Raw genomic sequence first — 21,745 nt, forward strand, 5'->3', positions numbered from 1 at the left:
TTCAAGGAGGTCCACCGAGCGAGACCTTTTCTGTAAATCCTTATGGTAGGGGTTCTTTTGCTTTGTTGATAAATAAAAATGTTTTTAAAAACTTTCTAACGATGAACCACTTTGCACAAGTACGGTGACTAAAGTAACTATTTCCTGGGATTTTTTCTTTCTAAAAACGATTTTACAAAATGAGATCACGGTAGTCAACCAAACATATAGTGCCTTAAGCAACACAATTTGACTTGGAATCTTTAGTTTTTTAAATATGCGATTTTTAACTATGTCCCTATCCTAATATGCAATCATAATGTAAGGAGAATTTGGTCCAAACTCCATTCAATTTTCCTCAAAATTCCTTCAAAAAAAGTCGCGGATATGCCAAGCGGTGTCCTTAAAAAAAACTCGAACGAGGCCGGGGCCTCAATCCAGAAGGCCGCGACCGATTTCTAGGGTTTAGTTTTCCTCGCGCCTCCCTCGGCGTCTAGGGTTTCGCCGCCTCACCCCGATCCACGCGAGCGCCGCGCCGCGCCGCCATGGAGTTCGACGAGTACGAGTACCTGGAGAAGGCGGTGGAGCCCGCCGCCCCGACGGCCAACGGCTCCGGCGAGAAGGAACGCGGCTCGCGCCGCCGCGAGGGCGGCGAAGAGCGCGTGTCGAAGCTCTCCCGCTCGGGGGAAGACCGCGACCGCGACCGGCACCGCAGCGGCCGCGAGCACCGGGACCGCGATGACGGGAAGGAGAAGAAGGAGAAGGAGAAGGAGAAGGAGAAGGAGAAGGAGAAGGAGAAGAGCCGCGACCGCGGGAAGGATAGGGATAGGGATAGGGAGGGGAAGGACAGGGAGAAGGGGAGGGAGAGGCATAAGCTCAGGGAGAGGGAGGTGGAGAGGGAGCGGGAGCGGCGGAGCCGGAGCCGGTCGGAGCGGCGCCGCGCTGAGGAGGAAGAGATGGTGAGGGAACTGCAGCGGGAGCGCGAGCGCAGCGAGCGCCATCACTACCGTGACCGTGATGTCAGGTGCGAATTCGTGAGCTCTCTTGTTGTGTTGTCAGGTGCGAATTCGGGTGCTATTGGGGCAGGGTCTAATGTGATTCAAGCCAATTGCCTCCTTTCGAGCCCTTTGGACCGTCAATTGGGAAAACCTACATTTTGTCACCGTGAGGCTCCTCCTCATATTTGCTTGGACATACTTTAGGAGACACTAAAGTTTGGGGATGGGGTTACTTGATTGAATGTGCATGATTCATCTACTTCTGTAGAAACCTTGTAGCTATGTGTTGAACTATGTATCGCTGTATAGTTTATAGTTTATAATTTTATTTTGGCATACATGTCGAACATATTGAGTTTGCAGTAGTACCGATCCAGCTGTTTATGGAACTGCCTAAAGATCATTGTAGTTTACTGTTAATATCATCTAGGATTGTTAAGCTTGAATATTGAACCTTAATATGGGAACTCGCAGATATGATACACTAGATCTGTCTTCATATGGTATCTGCAATTGGGCCTGACTCAAGATATCTGGTCACCATTCTTTTTTGTTTCCACGTGAAATACTTGCAAGCTAGCAACAGGGCTTGGGCTGGCACAGTTGTGGTGCTTGAAGGCGACTGATGATTTGTGTTTATCAGGGTTGTCTGATTGGCAAATGAATAAATGATGTTATCTGTATTCACAATTCTTTTTATCACTATTTCATGCATTGCTTATGCTGCTTTCGCCTTCGCTAAATTATTTTCCCCCTTTCTTTTGCGCAGACGTAAGAAAGATGACGGTACAGAAACAGAAGTTGACCCAGAAAGGGACCAGAGGACTGTGTTTGCCTTCCAGGTTGATTTTGAATAACATGCTCTACTTTTGTTATTTAATACATTAAGAAAATGTTTCTAAACATTACTACAGCTATCCTTGAAGGCAGACGAAAGAGATGTTTATGAATTCTTCTCAAGGGCTGGGAAGGTGAGAGCATACTAATCGTCTAATCGCATACTGCTTTCTGGTTATAAAGCATTCCCTTGTTTCATTAGATCATTATCTAGTTAGGTACATTCATTAGTACATGATGTTGTTGGCATTTGTTTCCTATGTTTCCCCTATGAAGTTAAACAGATGACATATCACATATTGCTGTGTTTTAGTGAAATGAACTTTATTATCAGAAACTCACAGATGGGACTTAATTTATGTGATATCAAGCGGAACCACTTATTTAGAAATGTTACACACTTGGAATCTTACAAGTGTCTAAATATACTAAAGGCGGAAAACTCTCAATTAGCACATCTGGGATTTTGATTCCTTCTAATGTTAAGACTGTTAATTTTTGTGCAGGTCCGTGATGTTCGCCTTATTATGGACCGAAACTCACGGCGTTCAAAAGGAGTTGGGTGAGTTCTGCGTATCTGTTATAATTCTGATTCTACTTATTTGCTGTGATTTGTAGATGCCCTTGTGTGTGTGTGTGTGTGTGTGTGTGTGGTGTTTGGGTTCTATATTTTTGGTTGGGGGATTGTCTAGCATTTAGCTGTTTACCTCCAGAAAGTTGGGCCACCAGAAATGGATGGGTTAATATTTTGGTTCTGTTTTGGATGACTCTTGAAGCCCTGGTTCCAGCACATACTTGTTAACACAAAATGCTCCGGAAATATATATGCCATAAAGAAGGAAGCAAAGGATGAATGCTTGTCGCACATAATCACTTGTTGTTAGTGCTTTTAAATGCAAATATATTAGCATTTTCAATGTTTATCCCGCCATTTGATCTGTAACTAGGTTTTGCCCCTACAAAGGTATCAGTCCTTTAGTGAGGATGTCATGTGGAGTTCTGGAAATTTCTCGTTGTTGTAGAGCAATTTTGCATATTGTGGATTTACTGAAGTCAAAATATTTCATAGCAAAGGTAGCTGATAAATGTCTGGTTTTTTAAAAATTGCCTATCAGGTTTTGTAAGGTTTATTTTTTATTTTTTGTATCTGTTCGCAGTCTTATGAATATTTGAGCCTCTTCTGAATATCATATTTGCCATTTTCATGGGGATCATTTTTCATCAATTTGCCATACTCAACAGGATTGCACACTGATAATTTATAATTTGGTCTACCTGCTGGGAATATCGGCAATTTACAAGTAAGATGGAATATTAGATCATTCTGATGTCAGTCAGCAATCTAGGACAGTTTGATTCCAGTGTATTTGACAAAAACTTGGTGCAGGTTTCTAGGCAATAAAGGGGGCAACCAAGAACCAAGTTCGAAAACCTCCTACACAAATTTTGATCAAAATTCTTGAAGAGTTTTTGAAAATTTGAAATATCTTAACATATGTAGTCCCACTTATTGGTCATCTTTCCTTTCTTGACAGGAACACTCTTTCTTGGATGCTTTGATATTTGTACTAAAGAAATATCTGAATTGGCAGGTACATCGAGTTTTACGACGTTATGTCTGTTCCAATGGCGATTGCTCTGTCTGGACAACTGCTTCTTGGGCAACAAGTGATGGTTAAGCCATCTGAGGCCGAAAAGAACTTGGTTCAGTCAAATGCAACGTCCGGTAGTGCAGCTTTAGGTGGAGCAAGAAAGTTGTATGTTGGCAATCTTCACTCCAATATCACCGAGGACCAATTGAGACAGGTTAACTATCCGATCTGCTTTATTTTAGCCTCATCAGTTATACATTTAGCCCTTTTTTTTTAGCTCCATCAGTTATGATTTTTTTTTTCTTGTGTTGCTAGATGAAAAACACGAGTAAATATATGTAACAATTCTTGCAGCGTTGTTATCTATCCACTCAGATGTATAGGGGTTTGTTGGTGCTTCGTTTTAATAAGCTGTAATAAATAACTATCAGTCTTCAATTAGTTCCTAGGAGTTAGGCTTTGGGCTTGTGTTGTCTAAAGTTTAATGAACAAAGCTACTTGTTGCGACTTGTAAAGTAGTTTGCATGCTTATTATGTTGACTGTTGAGAATTTTTCAGTGAATACTCATTCAATTGACAATATCATTGAATAGAATAATCGGTTGCTGGTATAAGCAAAAAATTAATTTATTCTAATCCATCTTCAAATATTTCGAAATGGGGTTTGGTTTGACGGTGTCAAGGTAAAGCAAATGTAGGACCTACTGTGGAATTACTCCTTTCAAAGATTCGAATAGCTACCTGCCATATCAATGTGTTTTTTTGATATTTCTTTTGAAGGTAACAGGGTTCCTCTGGAGAATTAGTTCTCCAAGTCCACATTTCAAAGTCATGTTTTAGTTTAGGATGCTGTCCATTTCTGTTCTAAGAGGAGTAATTGGTACCTGTAATATGGTTACTTGCTATCCATTGTGTGTCATGAACTCATGATGAATTTGCTTTGTCAGGTCTTCGAACCATTTGGGCAAGTGGAGCTTGTACAGCTACCTGTAGATGCACTGACTGGGCTGTGCAAAGGTTATGGTTTCATTCAGGTAAGTTCTTCTGATGAAACTCTGCCATTGACTCTTTCAGTGCTCAATCACTCATTAATATTGTTGCACCATGCAGTTTGCACGGCTTGAAGATGCAAGAGCTGCACAGAGCTTAAATGGTCAGCTTGATATTGCTGGCAGAGTAATTAAGGTAGCATTTCTCAGCAGTTATTTGTTTACTTAACAGATTAAGTTATGGTGATCTCCTATTTATTTAAACCAGGTTTCAGCTGTTACTGATCATGTGGGTGTCCAAGTTAGTGGAGCAACTACTGGAGATTTAGATGATGACGAAGGTGGAGGCTTGGTGGGTAACTTTGTTGGTTCATCATGTCTTATAACCTTTTATATCTGGGATTTTCATATGCTTTCTTTCTTCCGTATCATTTTTAACTGTTTCTAATGTTTGAGTGATGCAAATGATTTTAGTTTTGCTAATATATTAGAACCATTACTGACATTGGTTTCATTGCAAGTGGGCAAGATGTTTCTTCTTAATTAGTACATTTTAAACTGTCAAAACTTGGACAAAGGGATTTGCCATCAAATCCTTGCCTTTTAAGTTCTGTATGATAGGAAAGCTGGTAGTTCTTAGGTTTTCCAGAATCCAGATTTCTATGCAGTGGGCCCTCTCACAAATCTCGCTCAGTCTAGATTATTGGATCTTCAGTATTCTGCTATTTGTGATCTGTGCATATACATCAAAGAAAAAAAGCTTGGCCAGAATTCATATTATCACGGTGTACATTAATATTAAGGAAATTTTGTTTTTTGTGCCGATGGTTAAATTACACTTTCGGTTTGTGCCACTGTCTTTGACTAAATGGTCTTATGCTACCGGTTCATGAAAGTTGTCACGGAAATGACACTGGTTCGCGAAAGTCGTCCTGAAAATGTCGCTGGTTCGTGAAAGTTGTCCTGGAAATGCAGCTGAAAATAACACTGGAAAAGCGAACCAGTGACACGAGACTAATAATGCTCTCTGCATCATGTCATGACTAATAAAATTAGCTATATGCTATCTATGGTTTATGCACTAAACATACATTCATCTTCTATTTAGTGTTTTCATCATCAAAATAAATTGTGCTCGTTAGCAATTTAGCATTATCCTACAGGGAAAAACGTGGGCTAACCAGTTAATCTACATGTATCATTGTTCTGCTCAAAGATTATGCCCATGTATTTGAAACATGTACTGAATGTGTGCAGGCATTAAATGCAAGCTCCAGAGCTGCTCTTATGCTGAAATTGGATCGGAGTGGCACTGCAACCAGGTATTGCTGTAGGCTTTTATCCTGACAGAAGGTTCTTTGCATGCAATGATCAATTTGCCTTGATTCCTGTCTTTCTTCATTTCTAATTTCATTAACTATATTGAAATTTTCTTTTATCAATTTGTGAAAGCGGTATTGGAAATCGAGCTAGCAAGGGCACACCTGGTGCCTCTAGATGTGTCCAATGTTGGTATACCTGCTACTGTCTACAAGCATAAGGGGATGGGGTTTCATTGATTTGAAGTATTAGATAATTAGAATGACAGTTCTCTATGAATGCCGATCATAGCATCTTTGGGAGCATAGTTTTGTAGCAAAGCGTATTTTTTTGACGTCTACATATTATCATCAGGATTTATTTTGCTTGGCATGTTAATTGTTACTATCATCCATGGAGAATCTTTTGTACAATGTTTTGGCTGTACTTTTAATGAATTTCACTCTCAACAAGGTTTGCTCTCTTAGTTTCTTTTGACCATCCTGTTTTTTGGGTTGTCTGCAGCTTAACTGGTGGTATTGGTGCCGCTGGTGCTCTACCAGCTGCATCAGTTATTGGGGCTCCTTCAGCAGCTGCTCCTCTTCTGCAGCCAACAATTTCTGCTGTTGGATTAGTTCCTGGGGCACCTGTGCTTCCTGTTACCACTCAGTCTGCAGCCATGTCTACACCTACTGAATTCCTATTGCTTAAGAACATGTTTGACCCAGCAGTTGAGGTACTCCTCTTTTGCAGTCTGTATTCTCTTAGAGTGTATTAGGTGCTCGTGATAAATTTTGTTTGGCTGATTCAAAATTTGGCTTCCTGAGTTCCTGCTATCATTCTCCATGTGTTCACATCTTACAAACCTGACTGATGGGAAATTGCCATCATTTTGCAGACGGATCCTGATTTTGATTTGGATATTAAAGATGATGTCCAAGAAGAATGTTCCAAGTTTGGTTTAGTGAAGCACATTTTTGTTGACAAGTAAGTCAGCTTTCTCATTGTTTGATAAAAGTTATCATGGGTGTTTGTGTTTGTAGTTTAATGCAATTGCAGTCAGACAAGGGAAATTTGGAACTGTAGTTGCTTAATTCGAACTTTGTAGGTTGACCAACAATTAGTCTAGCATATGTAGGTTGTGATACAAAAATGGTACAAATGGATTCATATTTGAATGTACTTTCCTACGAAGCATATGATATAAGATAAGCCAATGGCTAAAGTTTAGTTTTGAAGACCATACCGAGTCAAGTTGCATCATAACTTTTGAAACAGAGGGGTTACTTGTTAATTATAGAGAAATGCACAACGTGTATGGCCGGCGCTAGACTCTGTTGGATGGTTCACTTGCTGAAGCTGCACCATCAAACGGTTGCCGCCTTCTTCCATCCAGATACTTTTGTCCCAGCTTCTCTCGTGCACACATTTATTCCCCAACCCCCTTTCTCCGAGAGTCTGGTTAATTGCCAACCATAGGCAATGTTCCTGGTCTGGGAGTTGTATTTTAGCCACCAATTTCAACTCTACGGACTTCAATGAATTTCCTCCAAATCCTCATCTCCTGCTCAACCTCTGGGTTTCTTTGTCATGGCTATTCTCGAGTATTGCAAGAAGCCAAAAAGAGTCTTCATTTGTTACAACAGGTCTTCTTGAATGTTGTTTCTGTTGCTGTTGCAACATGGTCATTTTGTTTCTCATTGCAAGTGTTATTCCCGGTTGTTGCGTACACTATCATAAAATGTTGCAGTGTTTCAAGGTATAGATTTGTTTATGTTTGAAAGCCCTGAACTAGTATCAAGCATTCATGATGAACTAAGGGCCACTAATTCATTATTTTTCTTAAGCAACCGGTTTTTTCTGTCGATAAAATCAGGCTAGTTTATTGCATGCGCTAATTGGAAATGTTGCAGGAGCACAACTCAAATGTCACGCCGAGCTGTATATGATGGAACTGATTCCATCGCATGGGTGCTAGTTATTCCCAAATTTATGTTCATGCTACCGATTCCCAATAATTTGGCCTCTTATTTCAACTAATGCTGACATATCTGTAAGTAGTTGCTTGTCATCAAACAACAAACGTAGGTTGTGTATTTTGTGGGCTTTGGAGTAGTTTGTAACTGGCATGATAGAGGACTGTCCCTAGTCTGCCAAGGTTTATTTGGTCATTGTAGTTCTGCTACTCTTGTAGATTCAGTCAAACATGTGAGAAGGTAAAAGTCAATGCAGTGTAACTTACCTATTATCAAAACAAAGATATCTTCCACTTTTTACGAGCAGTGTTTTCTCAATTTCCCATCATCTATCTAATCTTTCGCCTTTGTTGCTATTTTGGATCAGACATACTGCTGGCTTTGTGTATCTGCAATTCGATAGCGTGATGGGAGCAATGAAGGCACAACAAGCACTTCATGGAAGATGGTTCGCCGGAAAGATGATTACGGCGACCTTTATGGTAATGAAATTACCTTGAATTCGTGATACCATGTTTTTAATGGCACTCCACTTGTTTATAATATTCTATGAAAATAATCAAAACGTCTCCTTTCTCTTTTTGCAGTCAGCGGAGGAGTATAATACTAAGTTCCCGAACTTGTGAATAGCTTATGTGCCGAACAATTGGCAAGAGTGCAAGATCCACTTAGTTGTTCTTGTAGTAAGTGGTGTATGGTTTGGAGGAATACCTTTAATTGTACGGCATGACTGTTGCAGCATTGGTGTCAGTTCAACACTGTATGTACTGTACGGCGTCACCTGGTTGCAAGGCCTTCTTTCTTGTAGAACAATATCCCCAATTTCTTGTAGCATGCTTGATTTACTGGGTGATTTGTTTGATCCTCGTGTAAGGGATGAAATGAGCTGAGTTAGAGAAATGTTTCTGGCCATGACGTAGGCACCGTTGGCACTATGGTAGCTTTTCGAGAAACACCTTTTTGGCTGTTTGGTAGGTTTGTTTAGTCCAAATCTTTTCTGTAGCTACAAAGTAGCCCAACCCTTTTGGTTTTAGCGTATCTGCTCAGATATGTGTGGCATGGCATCCTAGTTACGAATTACCTGGAGCGATGCGAGTTGCGATCAGTCCTGCGGCCTCCCAAGCATCTACATCTTTCTGGCAGTTTCCAATGAAGCTCAATGTGTGCTCGAGAGGGTCAGAGACATGACTAGATATACAGAAAAGTTACGAAAGGTCAATCGAACTTTTTGGCATTGTCTTATGGTTCTGGTTGTGTCTCGGGGAGATCGATAAATCAGATACATACTTTTTTGAGGTTTTTGTCTCAAACCAATGCCTGGCGGTGCCTAGTGCGTGCTGCATGGCCCCGCGGGAAAATGCAATTTTGTATGTTCATTTGCGCATATGGTTTATTTTAGTTGTACATATCTCGTTTATGATATTTATTTATCCCTTAATTCTCTTCGTATATTATATAATATTTAATATATATCTTTTTAATATAAATCTTAATATAAATAAATGATCCTAGTATAAATTTTGCTTTCAGGTCTTAGGCCAGAGGTGTGGCAGCGCTAGTGTACGGCAGGAAGAATCAAACTTGGCGCGACAATCGGCAGCAGGTGCGGAAAGCGTGGAGAAAAATCCAATGAGAACAGGTCTTTAACGTCATCAAATTAGACCTCCTCCAAACCATGCCACGTGGCGACACTAATCTTAAATCATACAACCCGTAATCGAATCCAATTCCTAAACCCTTGCACATACTTTCTATTCCCAATCTAAACCCTACAACTTCCATCGCAAGAGAAACAAAGAACGTGGCTTCGGCAACAAAGAAGGTGCTCTGGCCGGAGCCTCGGAGATGCCACGGAAGATCGAACAGACCACCGATCACAACTCGGTTTGCTTTTGAAGATCAATAATTTGCATAATGCTCTGCTCTAGAAAATAGTTTTATCTGATTTTGGCAAATAATACTTAGATGTTAGAAGGATTGCCCGGAGTTTATGTGTGTGCTCCGACGAATCTGGAATATGAGATCATGCATACATCAGATAAAAGTGTCAGACTGAATTGTAAAACGCCGCAGCATGATCAGGGAAGCAAATTTATATCAACCATTAATCTTGTCAGGATCATCCTCGGTGATCTGATGTATCAAATTAGTTGGTTGCTCAGGTTCCAATTTATTGAAGTCGACGCCGGCGATAGTTCCGGCCAGCGCGCCATCCTGGTCAAAGCTCACACCGACAATGTCGTTGTGAAGAATGCCCATTCCAGCCGGATCACCGCCGTGGTCGAAGCCCGCGCCGTCCATGGCGTCGTGGTACCCCGGGCCGTCCATGGCGCCATGTTTGAAGCCATGATGGAACGCTGTCCCTGGCACCGGTGGAAGTCGCCGTCCATAACATCCAGTGTGGCTGTTAGCGGATCTAGAATCGTAGATAATAATGATCTAACTTAACACAATTTAACATATTGAACGTGCTACAGTATTAGAGCTACAGTAAAATTTAAGAACTGATGTAAATCTTAAGGTGATCCATAACCCACCGTAACACCCTACTGGATATACCACTGGTTGTAGTTGACAAAGCCTTTGGCCTGGTTCTCTTTCCTCTTCCGATTGAAGATCGGGATTGGAAACTTGCAAGGATTTGGGAATGGAATTATGTGGTAACAAGTAACTAGGGGTTGTATGCTTTAAGATTAGTGCTGCCACATGTCATGGTTTGAAAGGGGTCTAGCTTGATGAGGGTAGAGACCTAGTCTCAGGATTTTTCTCCCGGGAAGCGCTGTCGCCTACTGCATCGTGGGGCCGCGCGGGCTATGCTCGTGCTCCCTCCCGTGTTGTAGGGCAGCCTATTGCATCGTGGAGGGACGACAGCTCAAGGCCGGCAGGGATGGCATCAGAGGGTCCCCAACAAGGATGGGTATCAGAGGACTAGAACTTTTCCCCCAAAATTTTCAGATGAAACATTTTCTGGACATGGGAATTTTGAATTGGAACTTCCTTTTCTGACTTGAAACCTTTTATGACATGGAATTATGAATTGAAACTTTTTCTAAACTTGAAACTATTTTAGGACTTGAAATTTCTTGAAACTTTTTTAAACTTTGAGAGAGAAGTGGTGAAGGGGAGCAAGCTCGACTCAGAAAAGCGAAGAGACTTTGCTCGCGGGTGATTGCAAACTAGTCACCCCTTAAAAGAAACTACATCCGTTCTATTTTATTTATCATTTAGGATATTGATATGGTCTCTAAGAAGCACGTTTAACTATTACTTTTGATAACTATCTTTTGGTAAAAATTGATAAAAATTAGATGATATTAAAATATTTTTTATGACAAATTCACTACTATCATTTTCATATATTAAATCCTAATAGTTTTGAGCATATTAATGACCAACATTTTTAAAATTTAACTACACATATTTTAGTATGATAACTATTTGAGATGAAGATAGTACAATACTGGTACACACCTCTCGAGAGGCTCAAGTGCTTTATGGTGATGTGTACATTGTACTCATGTTGTGAAGCAAACGGCTGAACCTGCATCGTCGGAAATCTCTTATCAACAGGTGCATGCATGATTTTTTACGGTAAGGATATAAGAAATGGAACATATCACAACAACAAAAAAGGGGAAAAAAAAGAAAATGTCACCACACCAAAAAAATAAAATAAAATAAAAGGAACGCCTCAAGGATAATGCAAACTCGATTGGCATCTTCATGCTCGGTGGTAAAAACACTGACCGGAGAAAGGCAAAGTAAGCGTGGAAAATGGTGCCAGCTTTTTTTTTTTGTCTCATGAGTCTTATGTACATACCATAGCCATTCTTGTCTTTGAAATCCATATTACATTCTTCATTCTCCACTATATACTGTCATTACAGGATGGCAATTATAGGAGTTCTTAACTGTCGTCAAAGTAGTAGTATGTTGCGTTGCAGCCCATTATACTTGCATAAGAAACAGAGGGTTCAAAAAGGCAAAAGAGTGTTTATATACTTCATCTGATTATAGATTTAACAAGAGCGGTCCAGTGCTTGGATATACATATAGAATCCATGTCTGGCACTTATTTCTCACACAACTAATCATTAGAGCACGCAATCGATCATGATTCATGCCATACTAGTTCATGCACCTTTATCTATATATATATATCTCTCTCTCTCTGTATATATATTATGTCCGCCTTATTTACGCATTAGCAGGAGCAATACGAGTGACGGGGTGCAAAACCAGGCTGGTTCTCTTATTCGCGATGAGCCCTACAGTCTCCCATACGTCGACATCCTTAGGCTCCATCCCATCAGGCAGCTTCCAGTCGAAGTGGTACAGAAGGCTCACCAGTACGAGGTTGATGTTGGCCAGCCCGAGGTTTATGCCCGGGCACATTCGGCGACCGGAACCGAATGGGAGGTACTCATAGTTTGTCCCTTTGTAATCCAGGTCGTTCTTCTCAAACCGCTCTGGCTTGAACTCCTCGGGGTCATCCCAGTACTTGGGGTCCCTGGAAATCGCCCACACGTTAACGAGCACTGATGTGCCCTTGGGGATGTCGTAGCCCATGACCTGGCATGTCTCGCGACATTGGCGTGGGATAAGGCATGGGAGATGAGTGTGCAGCCTGAGGGTTTCCTTGATCACAAGCTTGAAGTAGCTAAGCTCGGCCCTGGCGAGGTCGTCCTCGGTGATTGTGCTCTTCCCTTTGAAGGCCTCTCGCACCTCGGCCTGCACCTTGGCCATCGCCGCCGGGGATCGGATCAGCTCCGTCATACTCCAGATCAGTACGCTCGCCGAGGTATCGCTGCCCGCGCCAAACATGTCCTAATAGATACAATCACATGCAAGTTTAGTTTCAGCTCGCTGGATCAGGGCCTGCTGGGTGAGACGGCGATCGGAGTGAGACTTACAAACATGAGCGAGGAGATGGTGTCGTTGGTGAGCTGGATGGGCGTGCCGCCTTCATTCTGGAGCCTGAGCAGGACACCGATGAAGCTCTCTTGCGCCGTCTTGTCGCCGCGGTCCAAGCTTTCCTTATTCTCCTGGATGATCTGCTCGAGGATGCGCTGCATTCTGTCACGGCCCGCGAGCGCCTTGCGCGGTGCCCTGCCGAGCATTTGCATGATCCTAGACGACGGGAAGAGGTCGGCAACGGTTAGCCCCGACGTCTGCTGAACCGCCATGTGGAAGGCGTCGAGGTACTCTTCCTGGTACTCGCACCGGCCGCCGACGCACGCCCTCACAAAGGCGTCGTTGATGAACTTGTTAATCCCATCGGACATGTCCACGGAGGAGCCGACGGCGGCGGACGTGGCGATGTTGTGGATGAACCGCGCCACCTCCTCCTCGCGGATGCGCTGGAACGACTGCACGCGAGTGGTGCTGAGGAGCTCTAGCACGCAGATCTTGCGGAGCTGGCGCCACCGCTCGCCGTAGGGCGCGAACACCAAGTCGGTGGCGTTATAGGTGATCGCATCGAGAGTGGCATTGGTAAACCGGTCAGCGAACGAGGTATCGTGCGTCTTCATGATCGCCTGCGCGGCCTCCGGCGACGACACCACCAGCGTGGGCACCTCGCCCAGCCGCAGCATCATGAGCGGCCCGTGCTTCTGCGCGAGCTCGCGCAGTCTGCGATAGATCAATGGGTTGGTGATGAGGTGGTGGATGCTGCCGATCACCGGCAGCGTCCATGGCCCCGGGGGGAGGTTAAGCTTCGGCTTCGCGACGAACAATGACTTGAGCTTGGAGAGGACGACGAGCAGCACGACCACGGCGACGGCGACGAGCACCTTGCCTTCCATAGTTGCTAGCTGCTTAGTTTTTAGGTTCGTTGCTAGATTAGCGTGTGTGTTGTTTGTGTGTTCTGCATGATGCCGGCCGTGGCTTAATTTATAGTAGCGATGACGAGAGTATGCAACATTACCCGCGGAACTATTACTATGATGGAAAATACTACGGTCCCGGTCAAAACATTGTGGCTTGACATTTGGTCTAAGCGGCACATGAGTGATTGTGAAAATAAAGATTTTTTTAACAGATCTAGTGCTATGACATCTGTAAATGGATTTCTAGGTTCAAACTATATATTTACCGAAGTTAGCAAAAGGTAAAGTGCCTTAAATAACAAAAAAAAAATGTTTTGCTTATTTCTAATAGTCATGATACATTAATTCTTATGCTCTGCACTACTAAGAAAGTGATATCACTGTCAGCTCCAAAACGGTTGTTGGTTTTAGAGTTGGTAATAGACAACGAGCAATGATAGTTTCCCTAGGGAACCGACAGTGAAGGAGTTTATCACTGTTGGCTGAAGGCTTCAACCGACAGTGATGTCCTGAGTATCACTGTCATCTGGTGATTTCGATCGGCAATGATGCATGTGAAATCACTACTGGCTGAAGCCTTAAACTGATACTGTTTTGCATCTCCTCTGTCTCATCTCTCTCTCCCTCCTCTCTCAATACATGCATACAATGAGACATATATTTAATATAAACCAATAATAAAGACACATTCATTAGTAAATAGTAATTCATGTTATTTATTAATATATAGTAATTCATGCCCTTCATTAATATGCAAATAAAGCTACTTAATCTGGCTTAATGATTCACCTTTCATTATGATCACGTCGTACATAGAGAGGTTCTTCGGTGTCTTCCATAAAACCTAGATCGATGTCCTCTCCAAAAGGAGGTAGCACGTCGAATTGAGAAATATGGCATCATTTAAACATATATACGCTGTCAAACCCCCTGGTAGACTTTTTACTTATCGCATACTCTCTACTAGAAGGTATATTGTCATCTGAAGGTCTCTCACGCGTCGATGTCACAATCAATTTATGAAACTCGCTGTTTGGATTGATAATATGTTCGATGAAGAACCCGACAATCTGTTCTTAAATGACATGTATTTCCACAGGGAGTATCACACTTGTGCATTGTTTGAAGTGATGTGTTTGAAGAATCGAAAGAATTAGTCATTGAACACGTATACAAATTGAAAAGAAGACATCGATATGTAATTTCATATCTCAATATCATTAAACATGACAGCATCTCCGTCTTTGCTGAATCTGTGCATGAAAGTAAGAACACAGAACCCGTAGAGATTATTTCTAGCCGTCTGTCTCATATACATCAAGAGGAAAGAATTCATCTGTGAAATGATTTGAACCTTTTTTATTTAGTAGGAAATGCAAGATATGAATATTCTGTGCGTACCAAAAATCAGTTTTTGCATCATACCACTTCCTGTATGGAAATTAGACAACACTCTTTTTACAGTATCTTATTTACGGGTATAGCTAGACATAAAGCCCATTGATATCAAGTGTGAATGTATATGCTGGGTGATGAAAAACTGCTTCTTATTCTTGCAATCGACGCATGGACAACATATGTATTGTGCGCCACAACTGCTACTAAAAAATACTCCATGCTGTTCTTATACTTTGTGCTCACATGTCTCGCATTGTAATATCCATCTTCTATCCATATACAATTATATCATTATTGTAAATCCATATTCAAAATATCTAAAAATTTTGCAATCACCAATAAATAAATTACCATGCCATCACCTACCAGCAATTGGCACGGGTTGGATGAGCCACCATTTGTATGCTTCTGCATCCGTTTTCAATGAGTGTTTGCTGATGCCATACCTAGAAATTTTTATTATTCTTCAACCATTTTGTAGGACTAATTAAGTAAAAATAAAAAATAAATACGCTGATACATAAAGTGTCTATATTAGAGCTTGCTAATTAAATAAAATATAAAAAATATAATTGGATCTTGCTACATACTTAAATATCATGATGAAATTTTCTAATTCATTAAAAATCAGAATAAATATGCTCATACCTAAAGTTTTCATATTTGAGCATGCTAATTAATTAAAGTATAAAAAAATAATTGGAGTTTGGTACATATGGCTAGTTTTTCTAATTCATTAAAAACAAAAAATAAATATGCTCATACATAAAGTTTCTATATTCGAGCTTGCTAATCAATTAAAATATAAAAATTATAATTGAAGCTTACTATATACCTTAATATCATGACTAAATTTTCCAATTCATTAATAATCAAAATAAATATGCTCATACCTAAAGTTTTCATATTGGAGCATGCTAATTAATTAAAATATAAAAAATATAATTGGAGCTTGGTACATACCTAAATATCATGGCTAATTTTTCCTAATTCATTAAAAATCAAAATTAAATATGCTCATACCTAAAATTTCTATATTGGAGCTTGCTAACTAAATAAACATAAAAAAATATAATTAGAGCTTGCTATATACCTAAATATCATGGGTAATTTTTCATTATTATTTAACCATTATGTAGGATTAATTAAGTGAAAATGAAAAATAAATATACTCATACATAAAGTTTCTATATTAAATAAAATATAAAAAATATAATTGGATCTTGCTACATACGTAAATATCATGGCTAAATTTTCTAATTCATTAAAAATCAAAATAAATATGCTCATACCTAAAGTTTCTATATTGGAGCTTGCTATATACCTTAATTTTATGGATAATTTTTCTAATTTATTAAAAATAAAAAATAAATATGCTTATACCTATAGAAAATGTAAATCAATAATAAAGACACTTTCCACCATAAGGTAATTGAAGCTTCCATATCATAAATGAGGTATAATTGCACCTACATTGTCTTAAAACATCATGACCATATGTTCATCTCTATAATTTCAAAATCTAGAGCAATTTAGTAAATAAAATTCTACTAGAAATGGATTGGAGATGAAGTTACATACCTTGGAACACCTAGGGCATGATGTTTCCTCAAAATTTTGAAGCCCCCAAGAACTAGATGACAAAAAATGGCCGCCACCAAGCAAGAAAAGAGGTCCTCTCTGTTGTGCTTAGGCTTGGGGAAGGAGATGACAACTTTTATATAGCTGAGACATCACTGCCGGCTGGTTATATAAGTTAGCAGTGATGACCTACTATCACTTCGGTCGGTGACTTTAGCCAGCAGCGATGATGGAACTGGGCATCACTGCTGGCTTAAGCTATTGGCTGGCAATGATAACACTTATCACTATTGATTCATAAACCACGATGACTAATTTTCCTGCGCGCATTATGAACTGGCACTGATGCCCCATCATTGCCAATCCATTAGGTACCAGTAGTGATGGATCGATATATAAACCCGATTCTGTAGTAGTATTGATATCTATGTAAGGGAAGGATCATGATTTTTGGTTCCAATCAGAGATGCTCTGGCAGGATTGCGTTTAGGATCAATGGTTCCACCTGCTTTTTCAATTTTGATTCCCTATGATCAATGACATACACACATACATTTTTTTCAATTTATTTTCCATGTATTCCAAGAGTACGTGTTGTGATTGTTTATTTTGGTCATTTGACACCTAAATTTAATTAGTAAGTATCTATCCTTTTCATGACTAGAATCACAATTTTGATTCCCTATGATCTCAAAAGAAAAAAATCCCTATCATGCAGACGATTCTACAACTAAAATATCAATTTTCATAACATTGCCATTGCAGGTCATTTTATACTAAAAATTTCAAAAGAAATAAAAATTTATTAGTTATTTAAACCTCAAGATCTTATGACTAAAAGAGTAACTAACGATCTTGTATTCTCCGATGAACTTGGATTGGGGGCTAGGACACAACAGAACACATAGGTCTTTCATAGTTTGAGATGATTTGTGAGCTACATGATCCTACCATGATTCCACTGTGATTCGTGTTAGAAGTTAAGTTTATAGCTGTTACATAGTTATTAATGGCTAGATTAATTCCACTAACCACTAATTGTAGATCTTGTAACTTACCAAACCTCAGATATTGCCTGGCTATATAACGCGCGCTCCGGCCTAGTTATGGCGTGTGTGTTGCTTGAAGAATTCAATCCGAGTCTCCTTTTCTACAATTCAACCATGATCCTACACGATTCCAAAACTAGGAGCGGAGGTTTATAAGTTATGCAAGCTGTTTCTCGATACACAATGTGGTACTAAATGATAACAAAGGTAGCAAGTTTCAATGAGCATGGATGTTTAAACTAAAAGTTCATTAATAAATATTAAACCATAATACATAAAAGTTCATATACAATACATATATAAAAGTTCATTACACCAGTTTAAAAAACCCTCCAGATGTTTAAACTGGTTGTTGGATCATCTTCCTCCTCTACCAGCCTGACGTGGCTGTGAAGACGATACTTTCATCATCAACAATGTACATATGACCATGTAGAAACAAAATGTTTCTGGATAACAAGTCGAGAACATAGAAATAGTAGTCGTGGGGATCAAAGGCAATTCGGAAGGTGTTTTTGGGTCCTAGGGCATCCTCGAGAACAACAACAACGATCATCCACCGACTTCAGGTTGGATGAACATGGCGTCCCCAAACTAGAAGCAAACATTCATGGGGCCTGGAACGAGACCCAGGTGACAAGCAACAAGCTGGTTGACCTTAACTCTCCAATGATTAAGATGAGCCATCACAATGAAAGAAGAAGTAGATCTGCAAAAAAATAGCACAAACATAAAATAAAAAACTATAACTTAAGACATGGGGATCAAAGATCTAAGTAAGGAATAATGAATAAGTAGATGATGATGAAAATAAAATTGTGTTTTTTCACAAACCTCTCACGGTCAAAGAAAGGAAGAACAAAGATCTAATTCAAAAGAGTAAGGAAGATCAAAGAACTCTGTTGTCAATAGTGTCAGAGTGAATTCTCACTTCTGGCATAGAGAAAATGATAGAGTCAGGAGGATTAAATAGACATTGTAGTTGTGACGGTTGAAGTTATGAACCGTCAGTGATAGATTGATGCATCGATTCACGTGCCCCTTATCAATGTTGTTTGTATCTTTCGATTGGTAACTCCAACTGAAAGTGATAGCTTAACTGCCCCTTTAATGACTCTTGCGTGCCCCTTCATAATTTTGTGCCATTAAAACTGTTTAGCTCTCCCTTTGTATTCCGTGAATGGCTAGTACAACTACTCGCTCCTCATCCACCTTCTCGTAAAGTTTCTAGATAGCTACACTGTAATCATCATGGCCTCTTATCTTTTGCCACCACCACCAGTCGCTCCTCCTACACCTCTGGCCTCTCTTTCATCGCCACCTCCATCATCGAAGGAGGAGGAGGCAATGTTGGCTTCCTCTAATGACATCTCCTCCTCCCTACATAATGAGGACTGACAATACTTCATGGAGGGCACTTCGCCACTGCGCCGCCTGATGACGAGCTTAGAGGAGGATGAGGCTGGCATGGAGGGTGGCACATCCTCCTCCTCGAAGGAGGAGGAGGAGGATGTGGTCGACTTTGAGGATGACTCCACTGATGAGGAGTAGGAAGAGGAAGACATGATCAACCTCGAGGGTTCGATGAATGAGGAGGAGGCCAGCGCCAAGGATGACATGTTCTCTAACGATGATGAGGAGGAGGTTGGTTTTGAGGCATGTGATGATGATGACAATGAGGAGGAGACCGCCATCGCTAGCAATGATAACGATGATGGCAACACTGATTGGGATGAGCTCTGAGGAGCAAGAGGAGGCCTCCATCGCCTTTGGAGTTCCCATGACCTCATCATCATCGATAGCGATGATGACACTGAGGAGGAGGAGATGACCGTTGTCGTGGCCACGAGAAGTTCTGTTGATAATGATGATGATGGTAGCATTGACTAGGACAACCTCGAGAATCGTCATCGTCTTTCAACGATGATGACGTACCATTGAAGAAGCATAAGCTAGCAAAGGAGTAGGGTAGCTAGCATCGACTTAGTCGATCTTTTACAATCTGGATTTTAGTTTTTGTGTAATCTAGACTTCTTTTGTAATCAAGACCTTATTTGTTAGTATAATTATATATTTCCTAGTGTTATCAAGAACTTATTTTTTAGTTACCTTGTTAATCTAAATTTTACACTTCCATGCTTAGTTACTTATTTTGTAATCCCAAGCTTAGGTCTCGCATCACTGTTGGATTGTGGTATCAACCGGAAGTGATAACCCTCCCTGTGTTAGCCACGAGCTGGCATTGATGTATCACTACCGGTTCGTAGGCTAGCACTGATAGTGATAAAAATGTATATCACTACCGATTGATGCCATGAGCCGATAGTGATGTAGCACTGCCAGTTCGTGGTTTGAACCGATAGTTATGAGTCATATCACTGCCGCTTCCAACAGACTCATCAGTTTTTTGGCCATTGGTAGTTATTGTCATGTCCCAAATCCTTAATTACACAATTAAGCATAATCACGCTTCTTAAGCATTATGTTTAATTTTGTGTAATTTTATTTTAGAATGCTAATGCAATTCGTCTAAAGTCAATTGGTTGAGATAAATGAATCCGGGAGAGAAAACAATGAAATTCGTAGTTAAAACAGACCCTTTTTTTAACATGTGTGCCCACCATCCTAACCACCTAGAGGGACAGTAGCCACCTGCTCCCTCTCTCTCTCTCTCTCTCTCTCCCTCACTCCCCCACGCCTCCCTCTCCCTCTCCAACTAGCCACAACAAGGGAGGAGCTCCCCCCCTCTCTCTCTCTCAAGTATTCTCTCCCTCTCCCCAAAATCCGACCTCAAGAGAAGGATTTGAGGTATGCATGTGGTATCCACACGATCAGAAGCTCATAAGCTACTCATCTATCCAATTCATTTTCTTTTTCATGGAGGAATCGAGTTGTTCTTGAGTTCTTTAGATGTTCTTAAGTTTTTAGAGCAAAATGTAGTTTTGGGCGAATTTGAGCTATGAAGTCGTGTTGCTAGGTTTATGAGTGAGTTCCAGACTCCTTGAACTATTCCTAGCATGTTTCCCTTAGGATTGGAGAGGCTCGCAAATCAAATCGACCCCCAAATCCCCTCGAAAATGGTTGTTTTGGATAGTCTAGATACTCCAGATAAACCCGGATACTCTGGGTTCAACAAGAGAAAGCCCATTGAATTGTATTGAAAAATTGTTATGGTTTAAGGTGCAAGTTGGGTCTAGAATCCTTTGGATAGGGCATAAACATGTTTATATAGCACATATCTGTCATGCAAGTCGAATCGTCTGAGGGAAGATTTTTGAGAATGTCAAAGTCTGCCCCACCCAGATAATCCGGGTAAGCCCAGAGGGTCTGGGTTAAACCGGTGGATTTAACTGAGCACCCTCGCCCGGAGCCTCACCCGGAGTGTTCGGCACAACCCAGATAGTTTGGACCAACCCGGACGTTCCGGGTTAAATAAAAAATGGCTAACAAAGAGCCCTCTCCCGGAGGTTGGCCTGGAGGCTCCGGAACCCAGATACTCCGAGTCAACCCGGATACTCCAGCCTCCTGATATATTTCCGACTTCGTTTAGATTGCTTAGTGTGACATTAATTCGTGTGTCTTGCACATCTAACTTATGTTTATACATATTATGGCATGCATTGTTGCACTTCAATCATACTCATCATTGCATGCGTTCTTCTCTAGCGAGCGGAGAAGCGACGCGTGACCCGATGGTGATTGAAGACGACGTCCATCTCCCCGAATTTTGCAAGTGTTGCATGGGTAGCATAAGGCAAACTCTAGAGCAGAAAGGCAAGCATCTAAGCATACTTATCCCAATACTTTGGATCTCGTATGGTATAAATTGATAAATATGCCTTATGGATGTATGCATGAGTTTGAGTCGATGTTGGAATACGGTGGGTGGGTAGAACCTATGTAGATTTATGATCTTTTCCTTCAATTGTTGTTGATCCATATCCTTGTAGCCCAGGCATAATCATGTCAATGTCTAACTTAAAATGTGATACGAGTTGCTTAGTATTGCATATGTTTATGGTAGAAGTCGAGCAGTGAAATATTTCATCGTTCGCGAGTATAGGCTTAATAATTACTTACACAATGATATCGATGATGAGTGATGAGCATAAGACGAGATGTGAGCGGTGTTAGGGGTATCATCTGCTCTAGAGGAGTTTCTCGGGGTAGTTCGGGGAAGGAGTCCAAATACCGTAGACCACTTTGCATCAGTTAAGCA

At 40.8% G+C, this 21,745-nt stretch overlaps 2 protein-coding genes across 2 annotated transcripts; one reads left to right on the forward strand and one right to left on the reverse strand.

The window, feature by feature from the left end:
* The first annotated feature begins 408 nt into the window (after window positions 1-408).
* LOC133903089 (uncharacterized) lies at window positions 409-8,523 on the forward strand. The gene is made up of 13 exons (XM_062344446.1): window positions 409-1,003; window positions 1,747-1,819; window positions 1,892-1,948; window positions 2,321-2,376; window positions 3,407-3,620; window positions 4,354-4,440; window positions 4,517-4,591; window positions 4,664-4,747; window positions 5,653-5,717; window positions 6,220-6,430; window positions 6,593-6,681; window positions 8,038-8,152; window positions 8,258-8,523. The coding sequence occupies exons 1-13, from the start codon at window positions 525-527 to the stop codon at window positions 8,294-8,296; spliced, it is 1,644 nt and encodes a 547-aa protein (XP_062200430.1). The 5' UTR covers window positions 409-524; the 3' UTR covers window positions 8,297-8,523.
* A 3,120-nt stretch (window positions 8,524-11,643) lies between these two features.
* Window positions 11,644-13,523, reverse strand: LOC133903680 (dolabradiene monooxygenase-like). The gene is made up of 2 exons (XM_062345119.1): window positions 12,584-13,523; window positions 11,644-12,497 (listed from the first exon to the last, which is right to left on the reverse strand). The coding sequence occupies exons 1-2, from the start codon at window positions 13,472-13,474 to the stop codon at window positions 11,868-11,870; spliced, it is 1,521 nt and encodes a 506-aa protein (XP_062201103.1). The 5' UTR covers window positions 13,475-13,523; the 3' UTR covers window positions 11,644-11,867.
* Window positions 13,524-21,745: the final 8,222 nt, after the last annotated feature.

This window comes from Phragmites australis, chromosome 21 (genome assembly GCF_958298935.1).
Source record: "Phragmites australis chromosome 21, lpPhrAust1.1, whole genome shotgun sequence".
Classification (NCBI taxonomy): domain Eukaryota; kingdom Viridiplantae; phylum Streptophyta; class Magnoliopsida; order Poales; family Poaceae; genus Phragmites; species Phragmites australis.

Excerpts from the sequence above, each read along its gene's own strand:
- LOC133903680 (XM_062345119.1), bottom strand. The coding sequence starts at position 13,474 with ATGGAAGGCAAGGTGCTCGTCGCCGTCGCCGTGGTCGTGCTGCTCGTC. Across the intron at positions 12,498-12,583 it reads CCATCTCCTCGCTCATGTTT|GACATGTTTGGCGCGGGCAG; the intron begins GTAAGTCTCACT and ends TGTATCTATTAG.
- LOC133903089 (XM_062344446.1), top strand. The coding sequence starts at position 525 with ATGGAGTTCGACGAGTACGAGTACCTGGAGAAGGCGGTGGAGCCCGCC. Across the intron at positions 1,004-1,746 it reads TACCGTGACCGTGATGTCAG|ACGTAAGAAAGATGACGGTA; the intron begins GTGCGAATTCGT and ends TCTTTTGCGCAG. Across the intron at positions 2,377-3,406 it reads CGGCGTTCAAAAGGAGTTGG|GTACATCGAGTTTTACGACG; the intron begins GTGAGTTCTGCG and ends CTGAATTGGCAG.